The sequence below is a fragment of the Apostichopus japonicus genome, chromosome 15 (genome assembly GCF_037975245.1).
Source record: "Apostichopus japonicus isolate 1M-3 chromosome 15, ASM3797524v1, whole genome shotgun sequence".
Classification (NCBI taxonomy): Eukaryota; Metazoa; Echinodermata; class Holothuroidea; order Aspidochirotida; family Stichopodidae; genus Apostichopus; species Apostichopus japonicus.
Genome location: NC_092575.1, coordinates 20,756,634 through 20,778,269, shown reverse-complemented (window position 1 = coordinate 20,778,269; position 21,636 = coordinate 20,756,634). Strand labels below are relative to the sequence as shown.

Genomic DNA, 21,636 nt, shown 5'->3' with positions numbered 1-21,636 from the left:
GGCGGTCCCGGGCTGTATCCTCCTGACCCCTCAACTACCCAAGCTCTAGTCAACGGTCAGTCTGTAGGTGGGCCATAAAGTATACAAACTTTGAACTGATTGAGTACTTCTTCAGAGTATAGGCAATGTATTTCATGTTCTTCCTCGATTTCACGGCCCTGATTATTTCAAGACAAAAGGCCGCTTATCTCGCACCTCAAAATAAAATTGCCTGCGGGACGTGCATTTTGCGCACATGTACCTTACATCAACGTTTTACAATAATCAACAATCAATAAACAAACAAAAAAACTATAAATTTAATACTTCGAACAATTTATTCTGAAATGCCAGCAGACAGTCAGCTTAAGGACCACTAAAGGTATCCATCAGTCTCCTGATTTTCATATCTTCAAATGAACTTTCATATATATATACAGTGGCGTAGGAAGGTACTTTTGAGTGGAGGGGCTGAAGACTGATGGCCAGCCTGGGGGAGGGGTCTAAGGGGAGGGGGTGTCCCCCTCCCCTTTGGAATTTTTTGCATTTCCAGGTGGCCTCAGATGCAATTTGGTGCAATATAGCACACTACAACACCCACTCCATTTTGTAAACTTAATTTTGTATTTTCACCTGGCCTTAGATGCAATTTGGTGCTCCAAATGAGATTTTTTTCTCATTTGGAAATGAAAAAGGGGTTTTCTGACTTGCGAACCGGGGGGGCGGAATGATACTTCCGCCCCTCCACATTTTTCACTGGGGGGGCTGGCGCCCCCCAGCCCCCCGGTTCCTACGCCCTTGTATATATATACGGTATTAAGACCAACTTAAATGCCAACCCTTCCCATCCCTAACTTACCCCTAATCCATTCAGTCACCGTTAACCTGTTTTACTACACCTAAATGTGTGTTGTTGTTCTTGATGTTTTTGTGTGTTTTCTTTGTGTAAGTGTGCAATGTGTGTGTGTTTCAAAACTTAAAATTTACTGCAGAGCGCTCACCATACACTAATTGTATGTATTGACTAACAAAATCCGTTTAAATTTTACCGTAATTTGCCAGTGATATATTCAAATCAATGTACAATTTATCACCTGCGTAGGCATACGGGAACTATACTGATTGATGGAAAAACGTACACAAACATTTAGAATAATAAAGGAATAATCGATTCAAAATGGGACACCGGTAGGAAGTTGCAGTATATACCTTCGGAACACAAGTCCTAATATGTATGTACCGGTACTTTACTTTAACCCGAATCGACACTGCACGATCACTCTCCAACCATCTATTCTCCACGAGTGTCAGTCAGTCACAGACTACCCATGCACGTAATCGAAGTCACGTCATTCTCTCAATGCCACCTCCTAAAGGTCCCAATTATAAGAGGAGTAAAACAGGAGAGGGCCCGGGCCCAGATACAGGTTTAGTTATTGGATTGGAGGTGAACGGCAGAATTCTGATATATGTTCAGTGGTGTTGAAACTATCGCCAATAGGCCGCAAAGTGACTTCGTGAACATCATTAATATGATAATTATTGGTGACCATGACCCCCTAACCCGGTCCCCCCCCCCACCTTGTCTTGGGTGCTGTAGGAGAGCAGAAGTTGTTCGAAGGTAACTATACCGAACACACACAACAATAACAAAAACATTGTAAAACAAACAAGCTACCTTTATTGTTTTTCAACTCACTAACACATGGTTGGATGGAACAATGGAAATTTAACTGTTGACAACTAAGTTTGTAGATACGTTTTGTAAATAGATTGTTTATATTCAAGATTTGTTTTTTAAGTGGAAGATTATATAACCTCTGAAATAACCGTACTAAATCCAACATACATATATTTAGAACTTAACGATTCAAGGTCATTTGTACTGGCCCTAATATGCTGAAATTGCTTATAATTTTCAAAAGTGCTTTTCGTCTTTTATCTACCCCAAATTTCTCTAAGAAATTGAGAAGTATTCATGAATGTCATGATTTAGTTTCGTCAACTTACCTGAGAGATCGGAGTTATTCGAAAATGCAAAAAAAAAAAAGAAATGGGTATACTGAATTACCATTGTTTTTCCGCTCTTGTATTTTGATTGAAAATGATATCACCAAAAAAGAGCATACAAGAAAGAGTATTTGCAACTGACACTTATCCTTTGAAACTTTAAATTATTTCGATTTTACGTTTCTATAAATGTAAACATGAAATGACGAATGAAACTATATATGTTATATCTTTAAGCCTATGATTCTGATATAAAACTAATCCTTAAGATAAAAATTCAGAAAATTTGTTGATGTGAAGTTGTTATCTCAAAGTGTCCAACAGTTGTAGATTATATAATCAGTTGTGAATTCCAGAAATAAAAAAGGAAATGTCGCAATCAATAAATCTGATTTGTTTTCAGGAAGTACTACTGAAACCAACAAGCGGTAGGTACTACAAAACATGAAGACAAATATGTCATATATATACGCTGTATTTTACATGAGTTTGTATCATTATGATATACCCCCCAGTTGGGACAATTTGTTTTTTTCTAAACTGTACTGTCATGTCTTCAGAGCACTCGTAGTGTCAGTACGAGCAGTATGAATATCATGTTTCTATCAGATAAAGGTTATAGGAACTGTTTGTACTGTCCATACGAGTGCTTTGAAGCATGATATGGGAGGACATTTTAGAGAGGCATTAGCAGTACGAAATTGTCCCAACATGGCTGGATATGCATATCATGATCTGCATGTTCAACATTTGATCAAATCATCATATCAATTAGAAATTGAACATCTAATGATGTATATTTAAATATTCAGTGTATGAAAACACTTTGATCATTCAAATTTTTTGATGATCGTCAAATTTATTAAGAAAAAGAGTAACCTACTTAGCTTAAAATATGTTATTACTGTAAGCTACGCATTAAAGAATTGATATACGGTTATAGAGACGAAATAAACAAGTAAACTCGATGCATGACCTCGTTATCCAGAGATCTACTTCTTTCTACGAAGTATGGCCTTCTCGAGGCCCATTGCTGGTCCTTCAACCAACACAGACAGAAGCAACGCCGCCACATATGACAAAGTGATGCTGGCAGAACTGAAATATATCTGAAATACAACAAAACTATAAACTTTAGTAAAAGAGAAGAGAAAAAGACAATATACTTTAATGACAAAAGAAGATATGTAACAAACTAATTACTCTTGTTAAGTAATAAATGAATTTCTATTGATACAACTAATTGTTTTAATATCGCAATGCATGGCCGTCAGTTCAGTGGTACCAAAAGGTTATGCCTCCTGTACTAATTTCTTTTGAGTGTGTATGGGCCGGACCGGGGGGGGGGGGGGGTAATGAGGTGCGGATCAATTTGGAGGGGCCGGGGAATTATGGGATATATATACAGAGCAAACATGGGGGACCGGTGGCCTAATTGACCCCGCCGGAACGGACCTGGCTTACAACATTTTACCGCCCCACCCCTCCCACTTTTTATTATCAATTCATGGAACAACCTATAATGACCGAGTTTTTTTCTTCATATTGATCTCTGTCAGGATTGAGCATACACATATGTCAGTACAGTACTTAAGACTACATAATATACGATCGAGAAATATACTTTCGTTCAATAATGTCCATATTTCAAGATGACCTAATCTTAAAAACTATCATATCCCGAACGCTTTTACCATACCCAGGCCCCACTCCAACACCTACTTCAACATCTACCCCCCCCCCCCACCCCCACTCGTGAAAGCGAATCGTTGTCAAGTGTATGTTATACCATGGAGCTATTTCGTTAATAGCTCCATGGTTATACTTATACGGTTCGATATCGTGTGTTTATCTTTTAAGATCATTTTAGTAACGCATTAACCATTGTTCTGAAATGTGAACTTACCATTTCAAAATATGTCCAATGAAATGATATCTTCTTTGTGTATATGAATAGCACCATGATAATTGGATGTAATAGATATGCGCCGTAAGTGAGGCGAGCAAGTGGAGTCCAAAAATTCATTGAGAGGAAGGAGTTGATCAAACCTGTAGAAGGAACGAATACAAATTTCCAAATATCATATGAAAATTATTTATCTTTTCTATCTACTTTCTTTGCATAATTTTCAAGACCCCCCCCCCCCCTATCATACCTGCTTTCGCTCCTGTTGTGAAAATTAATCTTTGAGAGAAAACTGCTCAGTTCCTGGGACAATATACTTTGAGCGGACGAGAACCCCTCCCGCGTAATAGCTAAGTGAAAGCACGGCCTTGTAGGAGTTGCCGAGCAACGGTATAATTAATTAGTTACCCGTTAGTGACAGTGAGTCAGTAACTGAGCAGTACCGTGACTAAAGTCTCCATCGAGACTACGCTTTGAACTGCGTTGTGATGCGTGCAATGCAAGTTGTTTGGAGCAAATGATACGGCAAAAATTGATAATTCCCGAAAATTTCAAATCGCTTAAAGTTTACAAAACCACTTCCCAGGGTTTCTGAAGTTGAAATTAAACAAAGCCAATGAGAAGTTATCACTTATGCAAAGGTTGTTTTAGTACTAAGCCGGCATGAGCGATATATATCGGCCCGAAGACAGGCTGGGGCACTGTGTGGGACCGCCCTCTCCCGCACCAAAAAGGCTAATGACCCCCCCTCCCCCCACCGCCATTTGTGCCAGTACCATGTTAACAAAATCTTCACAAGTTACTGGAAACAAAGATAATGCCTTTTCTTAAACCATTCCTGGAGTGCACCATCCCCTCCCCCACTTATCTCAGAATACCACAGTAATTTAATTTTCCAACATATTTAGTAACATTATTCCGACGACCTTTTTTTTTTTCTCCCGATGTTTGCTTACCACCATGACCCGTTGAACATGCAAAAGCGACCCAAGCAACTCCCAGTGACCAGCATGCACGGCAAACACCAGCCCAAATACAAACAAACCACTGAGGGAGGGGTTCGGTTCTTTCAGCAGTGGGATGCATAGCATAGAGCAGGGTATACATGATACCAACAGCAAATACCCAAGCAACCAGATTTTCCATCTGAAAAGGAAGAGAAAAGGAGAAAAATACATTCGGATAAAGACATACCAATAACACTGGTGATATGTCTTTTATTCAGGCAGGCATCCAATCATTTATATATCGGTCCATACGTCTATATATCCATTCATCCATCCACACATCTATCTTAAAGATGCAACCGTTCTTTATCTCTTCGGTCCGTATGTTATATATATATATCCTTGGTGACCTATATATGCACTCATGTTCAGATTGACACAAGCACCCCGGCACGTGACAAGAGGTTTAGACGTTAAGTCTAAAAAACCCTCCACCAAAGCTGCTGGTTACGTTTGTAATTTTATTTCTTTGCTTGTCATCCAACATATACAGTGAGGAAAGAACCACTCTATTTCGTTACTTCTCTTTAATGGATGTCAATAAAGGAAACATTAAAACTTAAGAGTCTGCTATATGCTTTTAGTCCCAAACAGTATAGCAGTTTCACTCTAAGCCTACCGAACGTTTATATGTCAACATGTATAGCCTAGCTCCTAGGTTCTCAATCTGTTACTTCTATCCACGGCTATGGGGACAATTAAGAAATATTCAAGGACACCAAACATAATTGAAGTTATCACCAGTGATGTTACCCCAATCACGATTGTGACAGCAAGATCAGGAAAATTTCGAATTTCCTTGACCGTCCATGATACTCTCAGGCTTATTCTGACTGTACGGCCTCACAGCTTATGTCGGCCTAAATCAGCACAACGTTGACGGACATTTTCGGATGTTACTTCAGGACCCAAAGTTTTCCGCAGCCATCCTATAGCTAGACACGCTTTACCAACATGGACCCCTAAAACTGTTCTCGGACCCACCCAGCCGACATTTTAGGTGGGCATAGAAGACGTAGCATATACAAATCCGGACTGGTGTGTTGTTGCCAGTAGTTTTCGAGGCCATAATAACCAGCTGCAGATTTACATCTTTTGGATGATGGAGACATTTGGTGTGAAGCAACTCATAACGAACATTGTATTAATAACTCTCGATCCAATTCTGTTGAAATGTGGAACATGATTTTGAGCATATAGTAAGATTGCAGTTCCTTTAAATAAAGTAATAGAGACGAGCGCCATCGTCTTACCCTATGTATTTTGACTTTCTTGACGAAGAAGTGACGGTACAGAATGTATCCAGCTAACACGCCGACCATGTAAGACTGAATCCGGCAATACGGCTTTCCATATATGATGTCAGAGTCCTTTCCGTGGGGTTCCAATTCTTCCAGACGCTTATTGTAGTATCTGATGAAAAGAGAGTACAGGGTATGTTTTGCCAGTATAACTGAACCTTTCTGACCCTTGCAGGAGAACATCTCCTTCCCCGTGCAAGAAAGAAAAACTCCGACCACCTAATATCCAAGTGTCCTTGATTAAGACTACATAGTAAAAAAGGTAAAGTAAGAGGAGGCCTATCCTAGCTATAGGCCTACAACAACGGTAACAAGTCAAGTGGAAAAGCGAATATGATTTTCCTGTTTTGATCTAATTTAAACGCCATTTACGGATAAAATGGCGTTTGTTATGCCATTAACCTCTAAAAGTCGTAGGTATTTTTCCTCTAAAAGAGAGCTAAATTTGCGAGCAAGGAATTGACGGGAGCGACGACGGAAATCACGCCTCGGAAGGGTGATTGTCCCGGACACTCTCAAAGAGGGATTTCTCACTCTTGGAATTACGAGTGTGTATATTTTTAATGATTTTACAAGATGAAAAGTATGGTGGCTTAACAGGAACAAAAAGCGAAATTTTGAGATAAAAAGTCAAAACTTTGAGATAAAAATTCAACCACCCCCCCCCCTATATCCCTATTAAGCCACCGTAGAAAGGAGAGTGAATTCGACAAATGTGCCAGATATAGAGATACATTGGCGTTCAGTTGGATGTTATTTCCAAAAAGTAAGAGCTCCCTAGCCTCTTTAAGAGAGTCGAGTATGATCAATATTAAGAATTTAATAGAATTTATTCTGAAGAGACTATAGGACGGAAAATTATTCATCGAAAGAGGGAACATTATATATATATATATATATATATATATATATATATATATATATATATATATATATATATATATATATATATATATATAAATATATATATATATATATACACTCTCAAATAGGGAATTCCCCCCGTTGGAATTAGCAGTCTACGTAAATTTATTGGTCTTAGCTCAAACATCAGAAAAACCGTTTCCTTGATTTTAATCGACTTTTCGTTGCTGCTTCTTCACAACCTTTGTCGCCCAGAAACTGTTCACATATTATTACATAATTCACGCATGCATAAACACAGGAAAATTAATTTATACCATCCCCCACCCCACTCTTCTCCCCCTCCCCAAAGTAGGCTATATTTCGTCATCATTTGAAATGACACTTGGAGAGTGAAGAGACCGAATTCCCTCTTAATGTTAGAATCGTAAATCGAAATATTGTCGAAACTTTAAGAATATCACTGAATCAAAATCAAATCTTTAAAAACAAAAAGAACCTCACTGATTGGTTTTAGCGACTGGAAGTCCGTAATAACCAGTTAATGTTGCGGTAACAATACAAGAAGCTAAAAGAAGAGCGCCAACGACAATCAATCCAATCTTTCTTGTCTTGCGGCTGCGTAAAACGAACAAGATGATATTATACTAATGTTGCATTAAGAAAGAACCACCTAGAGAAACCTCCTTTATCTTTGCTTTACTCATAAATGTATAAATAAGGTTATAGAGACAGAATTGTTTCATAATCAATTTTACCAAATATAAAGAGATCTTGCATAAGACTGGACTATTAACATTTAAAAAATAAACGATAACTATACTTTTGTGTCAGGTCCAAATAAGTCCCCGCTCCCATTTGAGTCCACCGTCATGTGTACGAAAACTTCATAAGTTATACAAAGACACGACCATTGTGGCCCTCTTTAAATTGTTGGAGCCCCTCCTTAAATTGTTGGTGCCCTTTCCTTGACTTGTAGATGCCCCTCCTTAAATTGTTGGTGCCCCCCCCCCCTTCAACTCATAATTCGTGGCTACGGGCCTGCCAGGTCACATAGAGGTATTTTTTTTTAAACTAGCAGTAGCGCCAGTCCTGTTTGTTAATGAATAATCCTTATTCCTATTGTTACTTAAAAAAAACCTTTTGCCGAAAAGAAGTGGAAAAGTGCCGGGTTGTTAAAAACATTCAAATTAATTGAATTTGTGGTAACGAATTTGTCGGGACGAATTTGATGTCATTGATTTTGTGCTTTTCTAACTCAAATCACAAGTCACATGTCCCAATGACCTTTGAGACTATAGACACTGACTCGAGTCACTGTTATTCTTCGATGGGGAAATGATTGTCAAACTTGTTCCAATCACACCCCTCTTTGCAATTTGGTGACCGGAGTCTTGACTCGTTTACCATATTGACAGGAACACATGCTCGCACACACACGCACTCATACGGACGGACGGAGGAGTTTTTTACCGCTTACCCGCAAATTTTGAGTGTGTTGGTGGTTGGTGGGTGAAAAAAAGGGGAGGGCGGGCAGGAGGGGGGGGGGGGGGAGTAAGTTAGTCGATAAAATTAATCGGGAAAATAAAAAACACACAGTGCACGATAATGTCAATTCGCTAAAAAAAAAACAACAGCTGTACCGTTTTCAGAAATGCATTTTCACCAGCTAAGCATTTACAGACAAACATTATACTTACTTTGCCAACAGAATGAGGAACAATGGACTGATGACGTAAAACTGCATATCATTAGCTACATACCAAGACCAGCCCATACACTGAAAAGAAGGGGAAAACACAGATTGGAGGGGGAAAAAATTGAATTCGAAAATATCCGACTGAAGAAGCTAAATCTTGATTGTCATACTGAAATTTTGGATCATGACAGAAAACCGAAATTTATTTTTGTAGAATATTGGTTTGAAAAAAAATGAAATTATGATTTGTCAAGGAACCTTGATTTGTAAACTGGAAATGGTGGCTAAGCGGTTGCTTATAGCACTACGGTCCGCAGACTATATATATAGGGGCGTGATCCATACGTGCAGGGTCGTTAACAATTTTCGGTGGGTCGCGAGATTTTCTCCAGACTTAGAAACATTTATCTACAGTTTTCGAAAGCTTGCCGGGACGGAGATAGATTAAGTTATTTTTTTTTTGGAACATCAAGTCTATAGTCCAAGCTATAGATTTCATCGATTCTAAGGATTGGTTCTGGTCTGGATTATGGAAAATCCGCCGGGGGGTTCGTGGTCCTAAAAGTTTGCGGACCGCTGGTTAAGCGTATATCTTAACTGTATACGAGTATAGCTGCAATGAACCATTGTGATGTATATAAATAATATCGCGTATACGACATATTGCTGTTAGGTATTTTATATAACCGACAACAATCTGTCCAATCAGGTAGTTGTTATGGAAACAACTCCCTGGTCCAATCAGGTTATATGGGTGCATGCATGTTCCTGTTTCGAAATTGGATACGTACCCCTCCAACTATCCCTGGGAATGGATATAGATTATTGATATACAGCAAGTTAGCCCACCAGTACTCTTTACATAAGGCGCTATTGTACTGGTCCGCCTCGAACTTGTCGGCGCCTTTACCCATGTGTACGGCCAGCGTCGTGAAAACAGCGAGGGTCATCATGTAGGCAGGGGTTAGACGCCAAAACCGATGGAAGTAAAACATGAACCAATTCAGTTTACCGTTCCTTGCATTCATTTCCTTCAGTGTGAGATATGTTACTAAGAGACCACTGCCAAAGAAAAGGTAACATTTTATAGTATGTGTTGTCTTAACTTGTTCATAATTTGGACAATGAGAAATTGAAGTTTCTGGGATATGGCAACAAAAAGCAAAACAAAAAAGATCCGGATAATGGATTTTTTTATGCTATGTTGTGTTCTTTTCTCTTTTAAAGTACTCCAGAAAGGTTTTTTTTGTGATATTCTCACTTTTCAGTTGTTTCTGTAAGGGTTTGTTGCATAACCGTGAGCTAACATAATTTTATAACATCGAACTTTCATGTATATGAGGAATGTACAGCCACTGTATTTTAAAAAGGAATGAATGGCTATCGAATTCGGATAATATCATAGACGTACGGATAACCCTGCAGGCGTTTACTCTTTTCCTACAGTAATACAATGACAGTAACAAAAAAAGATGTCAACTGAATAAAACAATTACTGGTACTTAAGTAAAACCGGTTGGCAAACACGGTATACCGTATAGTAAATATACACGAACCACGGAATTATATATAGCGGATATTGCGTTGTGTTTTACACGTTGCAAGATGGTAACTTGTAGCGATGTAGGCTTTTTTACAACATGGTTGCCTGCTTCACGTACGGTTATTCTATGCACACTTCAAGTTGTGCTGAATTGGTACCAAATATGCTAGATATTCAAATATGGTCACCTTTTGTCAAAATTCTTAAACTGTTTTGATTACAACCTTCAAGAAAATTTTCACCACTGGGACATTCAGTGATTTGATGTGTTCCTTAAAAAATGTATGAGAACAATTTGAAGAGAAAATATCTACAGGAAAGTACTTTTTGTAAACTTATAGCAATAATAGCGTGCTATTTTCGTGGGTCTATACTGACTACCTTTAATAACATAATACATTAGCGGTACAGCGCCATTGTAATAACGCACATGTTTTATCCCATCGAAGTACTATGGGTTCTTTAAGCCCTCGTATTCGTGCTATAAAAACGTGGAATAATCTTCAGGATAATGTTAAGAATAAGCCTTCTTACTCTGCATTCAAAAGGAATCTCTAAACTGAAATTATTTCTCACTATTGATGGATTTATTCTTGTGTATGTTTGTAATTAAGATCATTATAAAGATTGTTAGGATTGTTTATTCAGATTATTAATTTCAATTTGCATCAATTCAATTATTTCATCTGCATGGTAGACTCTACTATTAACTTTTCTTATTCTATTCTTAAGTTTTTCTCTCTTTTTTTTCTTCTTGGGGAGTCTCCTACTTTGTTAAGCCTTGCAGGCTTTATAGGAGACTTCCCGTCACATTGTAAATTGTGATGAAACAAATAAATATACAAATACAAATACATTAATTAGTTAACTTAGCTAATTAACGTACAGCTTTGAGCTAACATCGTAATGGTACATATAGCCACTGTTTAGTCTTCGACGCCCTCGACTTTAAACCTGGTAATTCTTTACCCACCATAAAGACATGCCAGACTCCGCCTGCATCTAAACAGGCTTCATATCTGTATTTACACTCCGTAGGTAGTGCGCAGAATCAAACTATTTTATAGTGTGGGAGTCGGGCAACGTTACTATCGGCCAGGGACGTCGCTAGAGGGGGGGTGTGGGGGGGTGTCTCACCCCCCCCCAATCTTGGTAAAAATGACGATAGTTGGAAAATTTGAGTGCGACAGTCGGAATTTCCGACTGTCGGAATTTCCGACTGTCGCCAGCTTCAATTCGGAATTTCCGACTGTCACGCTCTAATTTTTCTGACTGTCGCACTCTTATTTTCATATGTTCTTGTAATTTGTGAGTGACATAAAATTTTCGATCAAAATTGACCTTTAATCAGTCATATTTACCACGTTTTCCTCGTCACATTGAGAAATTGTATCTCGCGATCCTTATACTCCACCATACAAAACTTCGTATGATTTTGAATACTCTAAAAAAAAATACAACGTTCGCCAGCTTCAATTCGGAAAATTTATGTATTAATTTTGCTATTGAATGGGGCGACCCTGTTCGCTAGATTAAAGTAAGTTCAGGATATACCAGGGACGTAGCCTGGGGGAGCAGGGGAGCGACTGCTCCCCCTTTTGAGTGTCGAAAAAAATGTTTACAAACTGTTGTTTTTTTAGCATGGTATTTTGTCAGTGCTCTTCTGATCTTGAATACTCGTCAGCTCCGTTAACTCGATTATAATCGTAATAACATGCAGGCCTACTGATTCAACTACTTACTTAGTTTGGCAGATGCAATTAGATAAATTTAGCCTATAGCCTATTTCAAACCTACAGTTGGCCACTGCGTAATAAAATACATATTGCCTACCTAACCTCACTCGATGGAATGTCACGAACCGTACGCACAACGACGACGATAAGTTCGTTCTCATCCGTATAATTCTATGATTCGTCCTAAGTTGTTGCACGAACAGCATTTTATGAAGCTAAGCTAGCAATCGTACGTGATACGCACTTCCTATAAATAATTATTACACTGTTAATACACGGAGATAACGATATTTTTTAGGCCACTGCAAATCTGGCTGTCTTACAAAATATGAAAGTTTATATTGTCCATCAATTAAGTTCGTCAAATGTATTTAAGTCCAGACATTGGACAATAAACAAGAATCATCCTTCTGGAAATATTGTAAAAGAGCACTATGTTTTTCTTTCTGATATATTATGTAAAAGAACATGTAAAAGAATTCAAACAGGAAACAAAATCTGCTGATAATATGATATCATATGATAATGATGAAACTGGCAACAAATTGCACCAGATCGCATCTAAGGACCTTCAATTGTTCCAAAAAATCTCAAAGGGGAGGGGGACACCCCCTCCCCTTAGACCCCTCCCCCATATCAATCGCAAAAAGTGCTTCCCCTTTCAAATTCCTGGCTACGACGTTGGGACATACATTGACTCTATGGTATACAATTTAAACACTGAATGCTAATCTACGGAAGTTTAAAAGTGCCATCAACATAAGCAAAAACTTTGCCCCATAAGGTACAAATGTATTGAAAAAAGTTCGGAACAAAAGTGCAGTCGCGAAAGATGGGGTGTCTGACTGACACTGACCATATCGTTGACGATGAGTGCGGGGGGGGGGGGGGGTACAAGGCAGCAGTCGGAATTTTCTGACTCCAAAACCCATCCAGTTGGAATTTTAGCCACTACACCCCCCCAATCATCAGGCCTTAGCTACGTCCCTGCTATCGGCCCACCCAAATTGAGCTCTATACATTATATAGTACCTTAACACGAAGAAGGAATCAACAGCGTAAGTTCCGTTGAGAGTTGCATTATACCAATATGCGGTGGACCTCTCTATTAAGGCCAGTGGATTATCTATAGGGTGGATCAAATAAAAAACATTGAAAACTGAGGAGGCATTACTGTGAGAATAATTGGTCGGGGAGGGGGGGAGGTGCCCAAGGAATTATAAATAATTAACAAGAGCTATAGGAGAGGCATACGAGCTATGCATTGAATTACGATTGGAACGACAGTAGAAGTTACTTGATGGTGGAGTTGTGTGGAAATGAATAGACCTGACACAGTAATGTGACTGGGATATATATATATATATATATATATATATATATATATATATATATATATATATATATATATATATATATATATATATCACATATAATGGTGGCCAATATTCACAAAGAGTGCTCTATGCCAAGGCAGAGCTAGATTATCTCGTTGCCTGATGATCGGTGCGCGAGCCGTACCCGTGAAACTCCGAGTATAGCAGTATGATGGTAGTTTAGTTAAGTATATTATGTGATATATATATATATATATATATATATATATATATATAAACATATGTGTGTGTGTGTGTGTACAGAATATGTAAAGAATATGTATATATATATATATATATGTACAGAAACTATTTCTGAATCTACGGATGCCTTAGGCGCCCACTTACCGAGTCGTTCGTACATCAGGAAGCTATTAGCATGTCCCCATATGATCCAGAACATGCTTATAACTCGAATACCGTTCAAGGCTCCGAGACTAGAGGAACTTTTCTTGGCGCTTAAAATCTTGTTACTTGTATAAGCGGCAGAACAGGACGTGGCTAGAATGTCCATTCTTCCTGAATAATGAGAAGATTATAAAAAGTATACATTATACGTTAAAAGTCTGATAAACCTGCATGCTTCTGCAGTATGTACGAAAGCTTCTTCGTTTTTCCTTTTCTTTCTTGTTTTCAGTTATCATCATTCTTTTTTATGCTTGGTTCTTGAAGATGATGACATAAACTACTGATGGGCATCAAGAAATTTTAGAAATTCCTGAGTGATGTAGGAACTTCCACAACCAGAGCTGCCGGCAGACATAGGCGTATAGGCTATAAAAATTTGGACCGACTACGTCAAGTATTGAGACGCGCCCCCCCCCCAAAAAAAACCCCGTTTCAACCATGGAGGGTCATGTGACACCCCCCCCCCAACTTCCCATCCCAAAATTTAGAGAAATGCTGCTATACGGTCCTGCTGCGCTCAATGTTATGTAGTATCTCTGTAATTCGTCCTTGAATAAGGAACACACAGGAGAACAAAGCCTTAAAGGTTTAGAAGGATATATGTTATACATTAATTAAATTTCATTTAACCGCCTCTCACCTCTATACCCATCGCTGTTCTTGTCACTTGTTACCGTTCCTCTCTCAGCGTCATCTTGTTCGAGTTCTTTCTCCTCCTCTTTCGTCATATACAACTGCTGTTTTGATTGGTGTTTCGTAATTACGTCATGATTTTCGATGTTCTCGGCTTTTCCCTCATTTTCGATGTGAACATCTTCTTTTGATTTCATATCATGTTGAGTTTTATTTTCAAGTTCTATGGGGGCTGATTCGGTCACTGAAAGCCGTCTCCGTCGGTAGGCAACGTCGTAAAATGTTCCGGCAGCAACGATGAGGACGAAAGCTCCCAATAAACACCTTTGAGGATGTTGTAAGGAAGATTAAACATGAAACGATTAGACATCAAAATATTTCTCTTTATAATGGTTTGTTTCTTTTAGTCCTTTGATCATGTAACGACAAGAAAACGGTTGTCAAATCCCCCCCCCCCACCCCCCCCCAACAACGTATACCTCCCCTCTCTTGTCTTTGTTTCGGGCTGAAATAAAACGAGAGAGGGGATTACTAACACAAAACTCACATTTACCTTCAACTCTTTCAGAAATAATCTTCATTCTCGTGGAAGTTATCTATAGGTTAAGCTATCTTTGCATTGTAAGTGGGTTCATTTTAAAACGTCATTTTCTGTTACTGCTTTCAATATGTGTAGGCTATAAAACAAATGTTGGAATAAGGCTATTATTCGTAGAACTTACGCAACAAAGATGGCGTCCCATTCCCATGGTACATCTCTGATGCAAGTATAGTAAATATCACCTGCCCAGAAATTTAACCGCAAAGCTGCGTACACTGCAGAAAGATGGGGGAAAATACGACGATGTTTTGTATTAAGCAAAATGATCACTTGATTACAGAATAAATGTCGTCAATTCAACGTTCTGCCATATAAAAACAAAAGGTTGAATAACGCTAGCATCAAAATGTAATCTTTACAACACTTTGCAGCAAATTGATGAATTGCAGAAAAAAATCCTCCCTCCCCCCCCCCCCCCCAATAAAAAGCCATGTTAACATTATTACGACATCGATACATTTCTGATTCTATTTCTTACCTCCGTTGTAGAAAATATTCAGATCATTATTAGAACAAGTAGCAGGACAGCATCTTCCCTTTTCCAAATACTATCAAGAAAGAGGAAAATAAAAATCAAGACTAATTTCTCAAATTAAGGATGAAATTGCGTAAATATTAGAGTGTATATCACACTTAATAAATCAAAACAATTTCTAATCACGGGCATGCAAAGTAGGTCAATACATTTTGTACCTACTTATAGACGGAGTTTCCTGTTATTCGGGGTAGAAACGAAAACAGGGTACTATTGGGGGTGGGGGGGGGTGGGTTGGCGGGCCGGTGGGGGATCCGGGTGAAGATGGAGGATAGGGTTTAGTATATATAGAGTATGTTTATACACAATTCATAATATCTGCAATTGATAATAAATGATAACTTTTATCGAGAGGACTGTACATTTCACGACACTTTTTGTAACTAAGAAATTAATTGTTAAACGGCCCACCCCTCTAAATAAAATCTACTAAAATACTCCAAAACAAGGTGCGAATGTTCGTATTCATTGAGAAATATTGTGGCATACTTTGTAATCGGAATCTTAGAAGTACCTGGCGCTAGGATAAAAGTACTCAACTATACAACAATGTTAGCTTATAATAAATGGATAATTTGTACAAAAGACATCACTAAACAATACAGAAAAAACTTACGCTCACCCTAATGTCATTAGCAAATTATATGTGCCCACGTTTGTATCTATGTATCTGGCTAGACCTATATGTGTTGTGGTTCTTTCTATAATAATACAGCCAATCACGTATTCTAATATTTCCTTATCATATGTATGACAACTTTATTACATAATTATGCGTCCGATATCGGACTCGAGACCGCAGGGATCCTGGCACCCGAGACCAGAGACCAGGAGTGATTCATTTGTATTCGAGGTGAAGAACCATCCAATCCGAGATCGAGCCGAACAGGCTACACGGAGACTGTTCTCAAGTACTAAAGAACACTATTAATCATGCAAAATGCTGACGAAAAACCTTTATCATCAATTAGTATTATTGTTATTGCTATCGTTATTGCTATTATTATTATCTATTATACAACACCTTATTATATTCCGGCCATTTGATTGGTCAATTGCTCGTCGATTGCATGCAAAATCCGCTCTATTGCACTCTATGAAATAGAACCATGGGTTATTCTTTTTTGATAGCACTTTTTTCAATGGTAAGAGAGCAGAGAAACCTGTCTGTTCAAAACAATCTGTTGCATGAGTGCATTTTACATCCAATTATATCCAAATTTGAAGGTGTTGTATAAAACAAATAATGAATGGTTTCCATTCGTGCAATAGTGCAAATATTTCATTCGTTGAAAGATGTAATTTGTTCCATTCAACTGGCTGCGCCTCGTTGAATGGAACATTCCATCTTTCAACTCATGAAATATTTGCACTATTGCACTCATAACCATTCATTATTTGTATACTAATGTGTCCTATGGTTATCTGTTACGATATACTTACAAAACCTTGAATAAATGGTAAGTGTTCGGTACAATAAATTGCGCCAAATGGTGCTGCTGGGAACCGTTTGTTGACATTGTCACACAGCTCATAAATGCCAGGATACTCGTAGCGAAGGGTGAATAATGGAACAGTCAAACCACCAAATTCTCCATTAGCCGTTCTCACTAAAAACAGAAGGAATCATATATAAATGTATTATATATCAATCAATCAATCAATAGTCATAAGCCAAATTGGCCCGTTGACCTCCCCGAAGATTATAAACAATCTTAGGTTTGTAACCTTTTATAATGTTAATCCGGTGCCTGCCATCTTCGAGTAGCTGGGCTGCAGAAACATATCTATATATATCTATATATATCTATATATATATCTATATATATATCTATATATATATCTATATATATATATATATATATATATATATACATACCTATATATATTTATATATATATAGATATGTTTCTGCAGCCCAGCTACTCGAAGAATATTTGTTAATATTAATATTTATTGCCAATAATAAATTCAACTCATTTTGGATTTCTTAATGTATGTTACTCTTCTGTTGCTTCACATTGTGGCGCGGTCATAAAGTAACATTTTCTATTAAAAGCAATTGTTATTTTGCATACAACGCTGTCACAACAAAGAAGTCAAAATATTGAACTTAAGACGAGGAGAGGGAGTATTTATGTGCCCCCGCCATACATTGGTTTTTGATGGATTGTATAAATTATACACATTTGAAAGGAGTTGTCATGAAATGGTTGCAGAAAGGATAGATTGTTTTACGTCATAAATCTTCAGGACGAACGATGTATAATTCCAGATTGGCAGTGCTCCTTCCGGCAGCAGTAGAAGTTACAGTGAAGTCATTATGACAGTTGAGTTGAAAATTTCTTTGCTTTTATACCCCGTAATTTTATGATTTATCTCCCGAGGAATGTAATATACTGACAAACAAGTTGATTAATAATATAATTATAAATGATATTATATGGATAACATTGACAATTTAGCAAGCATTCCAAATGTATCACATTTGAAGGATAATCAACAACAAATATCATAATTGCAAAGTAAAGCTTTTGCAAAACACATACAAACACATGCCATGAGGACAAAACAGACCACCTATACGAATACTATATGACCCACTTTCCGGAGAAGGAACAGTTTATCTGGCAATAACTAGTTTACCGTTGTAAACAACCATATCTAGAGGTCAGAAACAGAAATTGAGATAAGCTTTTAAAATAACACGTGAAATAATTGTCACTTCCATGTCCGCCAACGGAATATCCCTTTAACTTATTCGGATTATCTGATTAGCTAAACGTAATCCATTCTAAAAGGTCGTTATCTGTTTAAAGTAGATTAACAAAATCCGATAAACAAATATTTTCGAGTAAATCCCTGACACCGTTAACACAGCATATTTTCTGGAATATCGTTCCATTTTAAACTATTTTCTCACCCTCACCCCTCCCTCTTACCCCCCCCCCCCCATCGTCAGAAATACTGGTGTTCCTTGACTGTAAACTTTCCTGGAAAGATCACATTTTCCATATTTCAAGTAAACTTTCCAAAAGTATTGGTGCTATTTACAAAGCTAGCCATGTTCTTAATACCCATGCTCTGTATTCTTTATATTGTGCTATTTTCCTTCCTTATTTGAATTATTGTGTGGAAGCATGGGGTAACACTTACAAAACCAATGTACATCCATTATTTTTAAAACAGAAAAAGGCTATTCGTATTGTCTGTCATGCTAAATTTTTGGACCATACATCCCCACTATTTCATAAGTTACGAGCACTTAAGGTTTTTTATCTTATTGATTTCAATACAAGTATTTTCATGTATATAAAGCTTTTCATAATAGTCTGCCATCAACTTTGCAAAGCTATTTTGTACTTAGTAACAATAAGAGATTTTATGGCAATTTTTATTTGAATTATGCAAGAACAAAGAAAAAACAATTTTCTATTTTCTTCTCTGGCGTTAAAATTTGGAATTCATTGGATAAAACTATTAAATCTGCTGTTACATTAAGTTTGTATAAAAAAAGACTTAAAACAATTTCCTGACAGCCTATGATGATGATTGTTTAAATTAAGTTATACACCGTCTCATTCTCTCTAAGCCACAACATCTGTGTTTTTTTTTTTTAGTGCTTTCTGTTTTTTTTCCATTTATTATTGCCATCACCAATTTACCTTCACTGTATTACATGTATAGACAGATACATAACTGGGAAAAGTATTTATAAGCATTTTGCTTTTTTTTCTCCATTTCCAATTAATCTTGGTTTATCTACATATATACCCATTCAACGAATGTTGTCTCTATAATGTATTGTGCTTTCTGTGAACTTAAAAATGTTACGTTCAACATTCTTGTATTTAATTGATGATGGAAATAAATGATGTCAATCAATCAATCAATCCTTACGTAAATAAAACATTTAAAAAAGAAGCTAGACATACAAACTATGCAACTTTACAAACAGTGACCAAAAGTTAACCATTAAACCAAATGTTTATGAACGCTTATGACAATATGAATTGCCAAACTTTTAGTACACGAATTCCGTGTACCCGGTTTGTATTCTTAATCGTACTCAGCAAATGTAAAAATATGAATTCTGTACTCAGGACTTCGTACGCCTTCTCCAGTACTCAGAAAATTGTACTCATGGTCGGGGCAATTACTTACACCCAAATCCCTTAAAATAGGCCTATATATATATGCGTATTTTTTTCTGCAGGAAGGTAAAGTCCAATACTCACTTTGCCAAGCATATAGCTTCGCTTCCGTCAAATCTGAGTAATATCTGTCTAAATCGTCCAAGCAAGTCTTCAGTAATTTACCCTCGATTTGACTGAAGATGACATCTTTATTTTGAACGATCATACGAGCCAGTTGAATTTCTGTTATATCCATTCCCGATGTTTCGACAGATTCCGACATTTCCAATTTAAGTAAATCTTGAAGTTCTGGTGATTCAAAAGCTGTTTGCATACCAGTTATTGCGTCGACAAATTTTCTGGCCGCATTCCCTTCATCATGAATGAAATTGTTGCCTTGGCATGATGACAAATTCTGGCCCAAACTCAAGAAAACCAGGATTACAACTTGTGTTAGATTCATCTTGCCCCGTATAATACCATAAAAAGTACAGATTCGTTACCTTCGCATATATCTATACGATCTTTCAGAAACGTCAGTATATACTAACAAATTAATTTAGACAGACTTAGTCCATGTAACTGAAGCGCTCGGCGAGAAATGGGACCAATTTACCTCTGCTATAGGAAAACGAAACTGCATATGACTGTTTCGGCTGTTCTTTTTTCAAGACGTGCGTGGTCATTTGCTATGAACGCAACGGATTTGCGCGTTTAGCTTAATTATGTTAGCTTAATTACAGTATAAGCTTATGTATACCATCCTCATAATTCTTTTCCAAAGCCCTCCGAAACTTTGCTCTCAAATAGACAACAGATCCGATGAATAAATAAGCCGAAGACAATTTGTATAATTCGATTATCTTTGATGCTAAATGGTCAACCTTAATTTGCTCAAAGAGATACCGCCGCAGATAAATGTGTTTTACTTATTCAATGATCTGCGTATTTATAGCTCGGTAAGTTGATTACATAAAGTTGGTATGTAATTTCACCAAACATATACCCTCATTATAGTGACGGTAACTACTAGATTTATATCGGAAGTACATTAATGTGATACGCTAAAGTGTTTATGTTTATTTATAGCCTTTAAGAAGAAATTTAAGAACCTATTAACGACCTCTGGTTTTAATCTGTTTGTGCTTTGTCTTTTATCACGCATGGCCTTGTGTCGCATGGTCCGAACGTATGTTGTCACAATTACGTTAAACAAAATACAATGGCTTGCCAAAAAAAAAGTATCTGCTATAAACTCAATGTTAAGTGTCATTTAACTCTTTGAAGTCAATATCAAGTTAATTAATCATATGAATTAATCATGTTATATTTAATTAATTAATTATGTTATTAATTAATCATGTTAAATAATCATAAAGAGATGATTTTTTGGGGTTTTGTTTCAAGGTGAAATTTGGTCCCTAGACAATACCTTAATTCTTTGGAAAGTTATTGGAAAATATCACCTCTGTGCTTTGTTATGCATGCAGGTATAAGAAAATTCATGGGTTCGCATATGGTTAGGCCTACATAAGAAGGATATCAAATATTAGCAATTTACATTGAAGGTTTTTTTTTGCCGACAACCGTTATCATACACTTTTGAGAATCCATGCAAAAACCATCAAAAGATATTCAAGCTAGGTTTCCGCATCGTCTACCATGCTATAGCGAACTAATTGCATCCATCTACACTTCCGAAAAATGGACAAAATTGACGTTTCAAACGAAATAATCATCATTATCGAAGAAATTAACGTCGTTTTACATCTAAACATTAATTTATACCGATGTATGTATGTATTCCTAACAAATGCATAAATGAAAGGGTTGATGAGAGAATGGACACTATAACGAATAACCCCACTATACGATACAAACATCACTGAAATTGTATGACGT

At 37.2% G+C, this 21,636-nt stretch overlaps 1 protein-coding gene across 1 annotated transcript; it reads right to left on the bottom strand.

Annotated features, from left to right (window-relative positions):
• Positions 1-1,634: 1,634 nt before the first annotated feature.
• Positions 1,635-20,278, bottom strand: LOC139981615 (O-acyltransferase like protein-like). The gene is made up of 14 exons (XM_071994134.1): positions 19,837-20,278; positions 17,042-17,208; positions 15,542-15,611; positions 15,185-15,278; positions 14,470-14,786; positions 13,770-13,940; positions 13,078-13,171; positions 9,558-9,828; positions 8,768-8,847; positions 7,572-7,685; positions 6,156-6,315; positions 4,852-5,041; positions 3,896-4,038; positions 1,635-3,098 (listed from the first exon to the last, which is right to left on the bottom strand). The coding sequence occupies exons 1-14, from the start codon at positions 20,195-20,197 to the stop codon at positions 2,982-2,984; spliced, it is 2,349 nt and encodes a 782-aa protein (XP_071850235.1). The 5' UTR covers positions 20,198-20,278; the 3' UTR covers positions 1,635-2,981.
• Between the last annotated feature and the right edge of the window lie 1,358 nt (positions 20,279-21,636).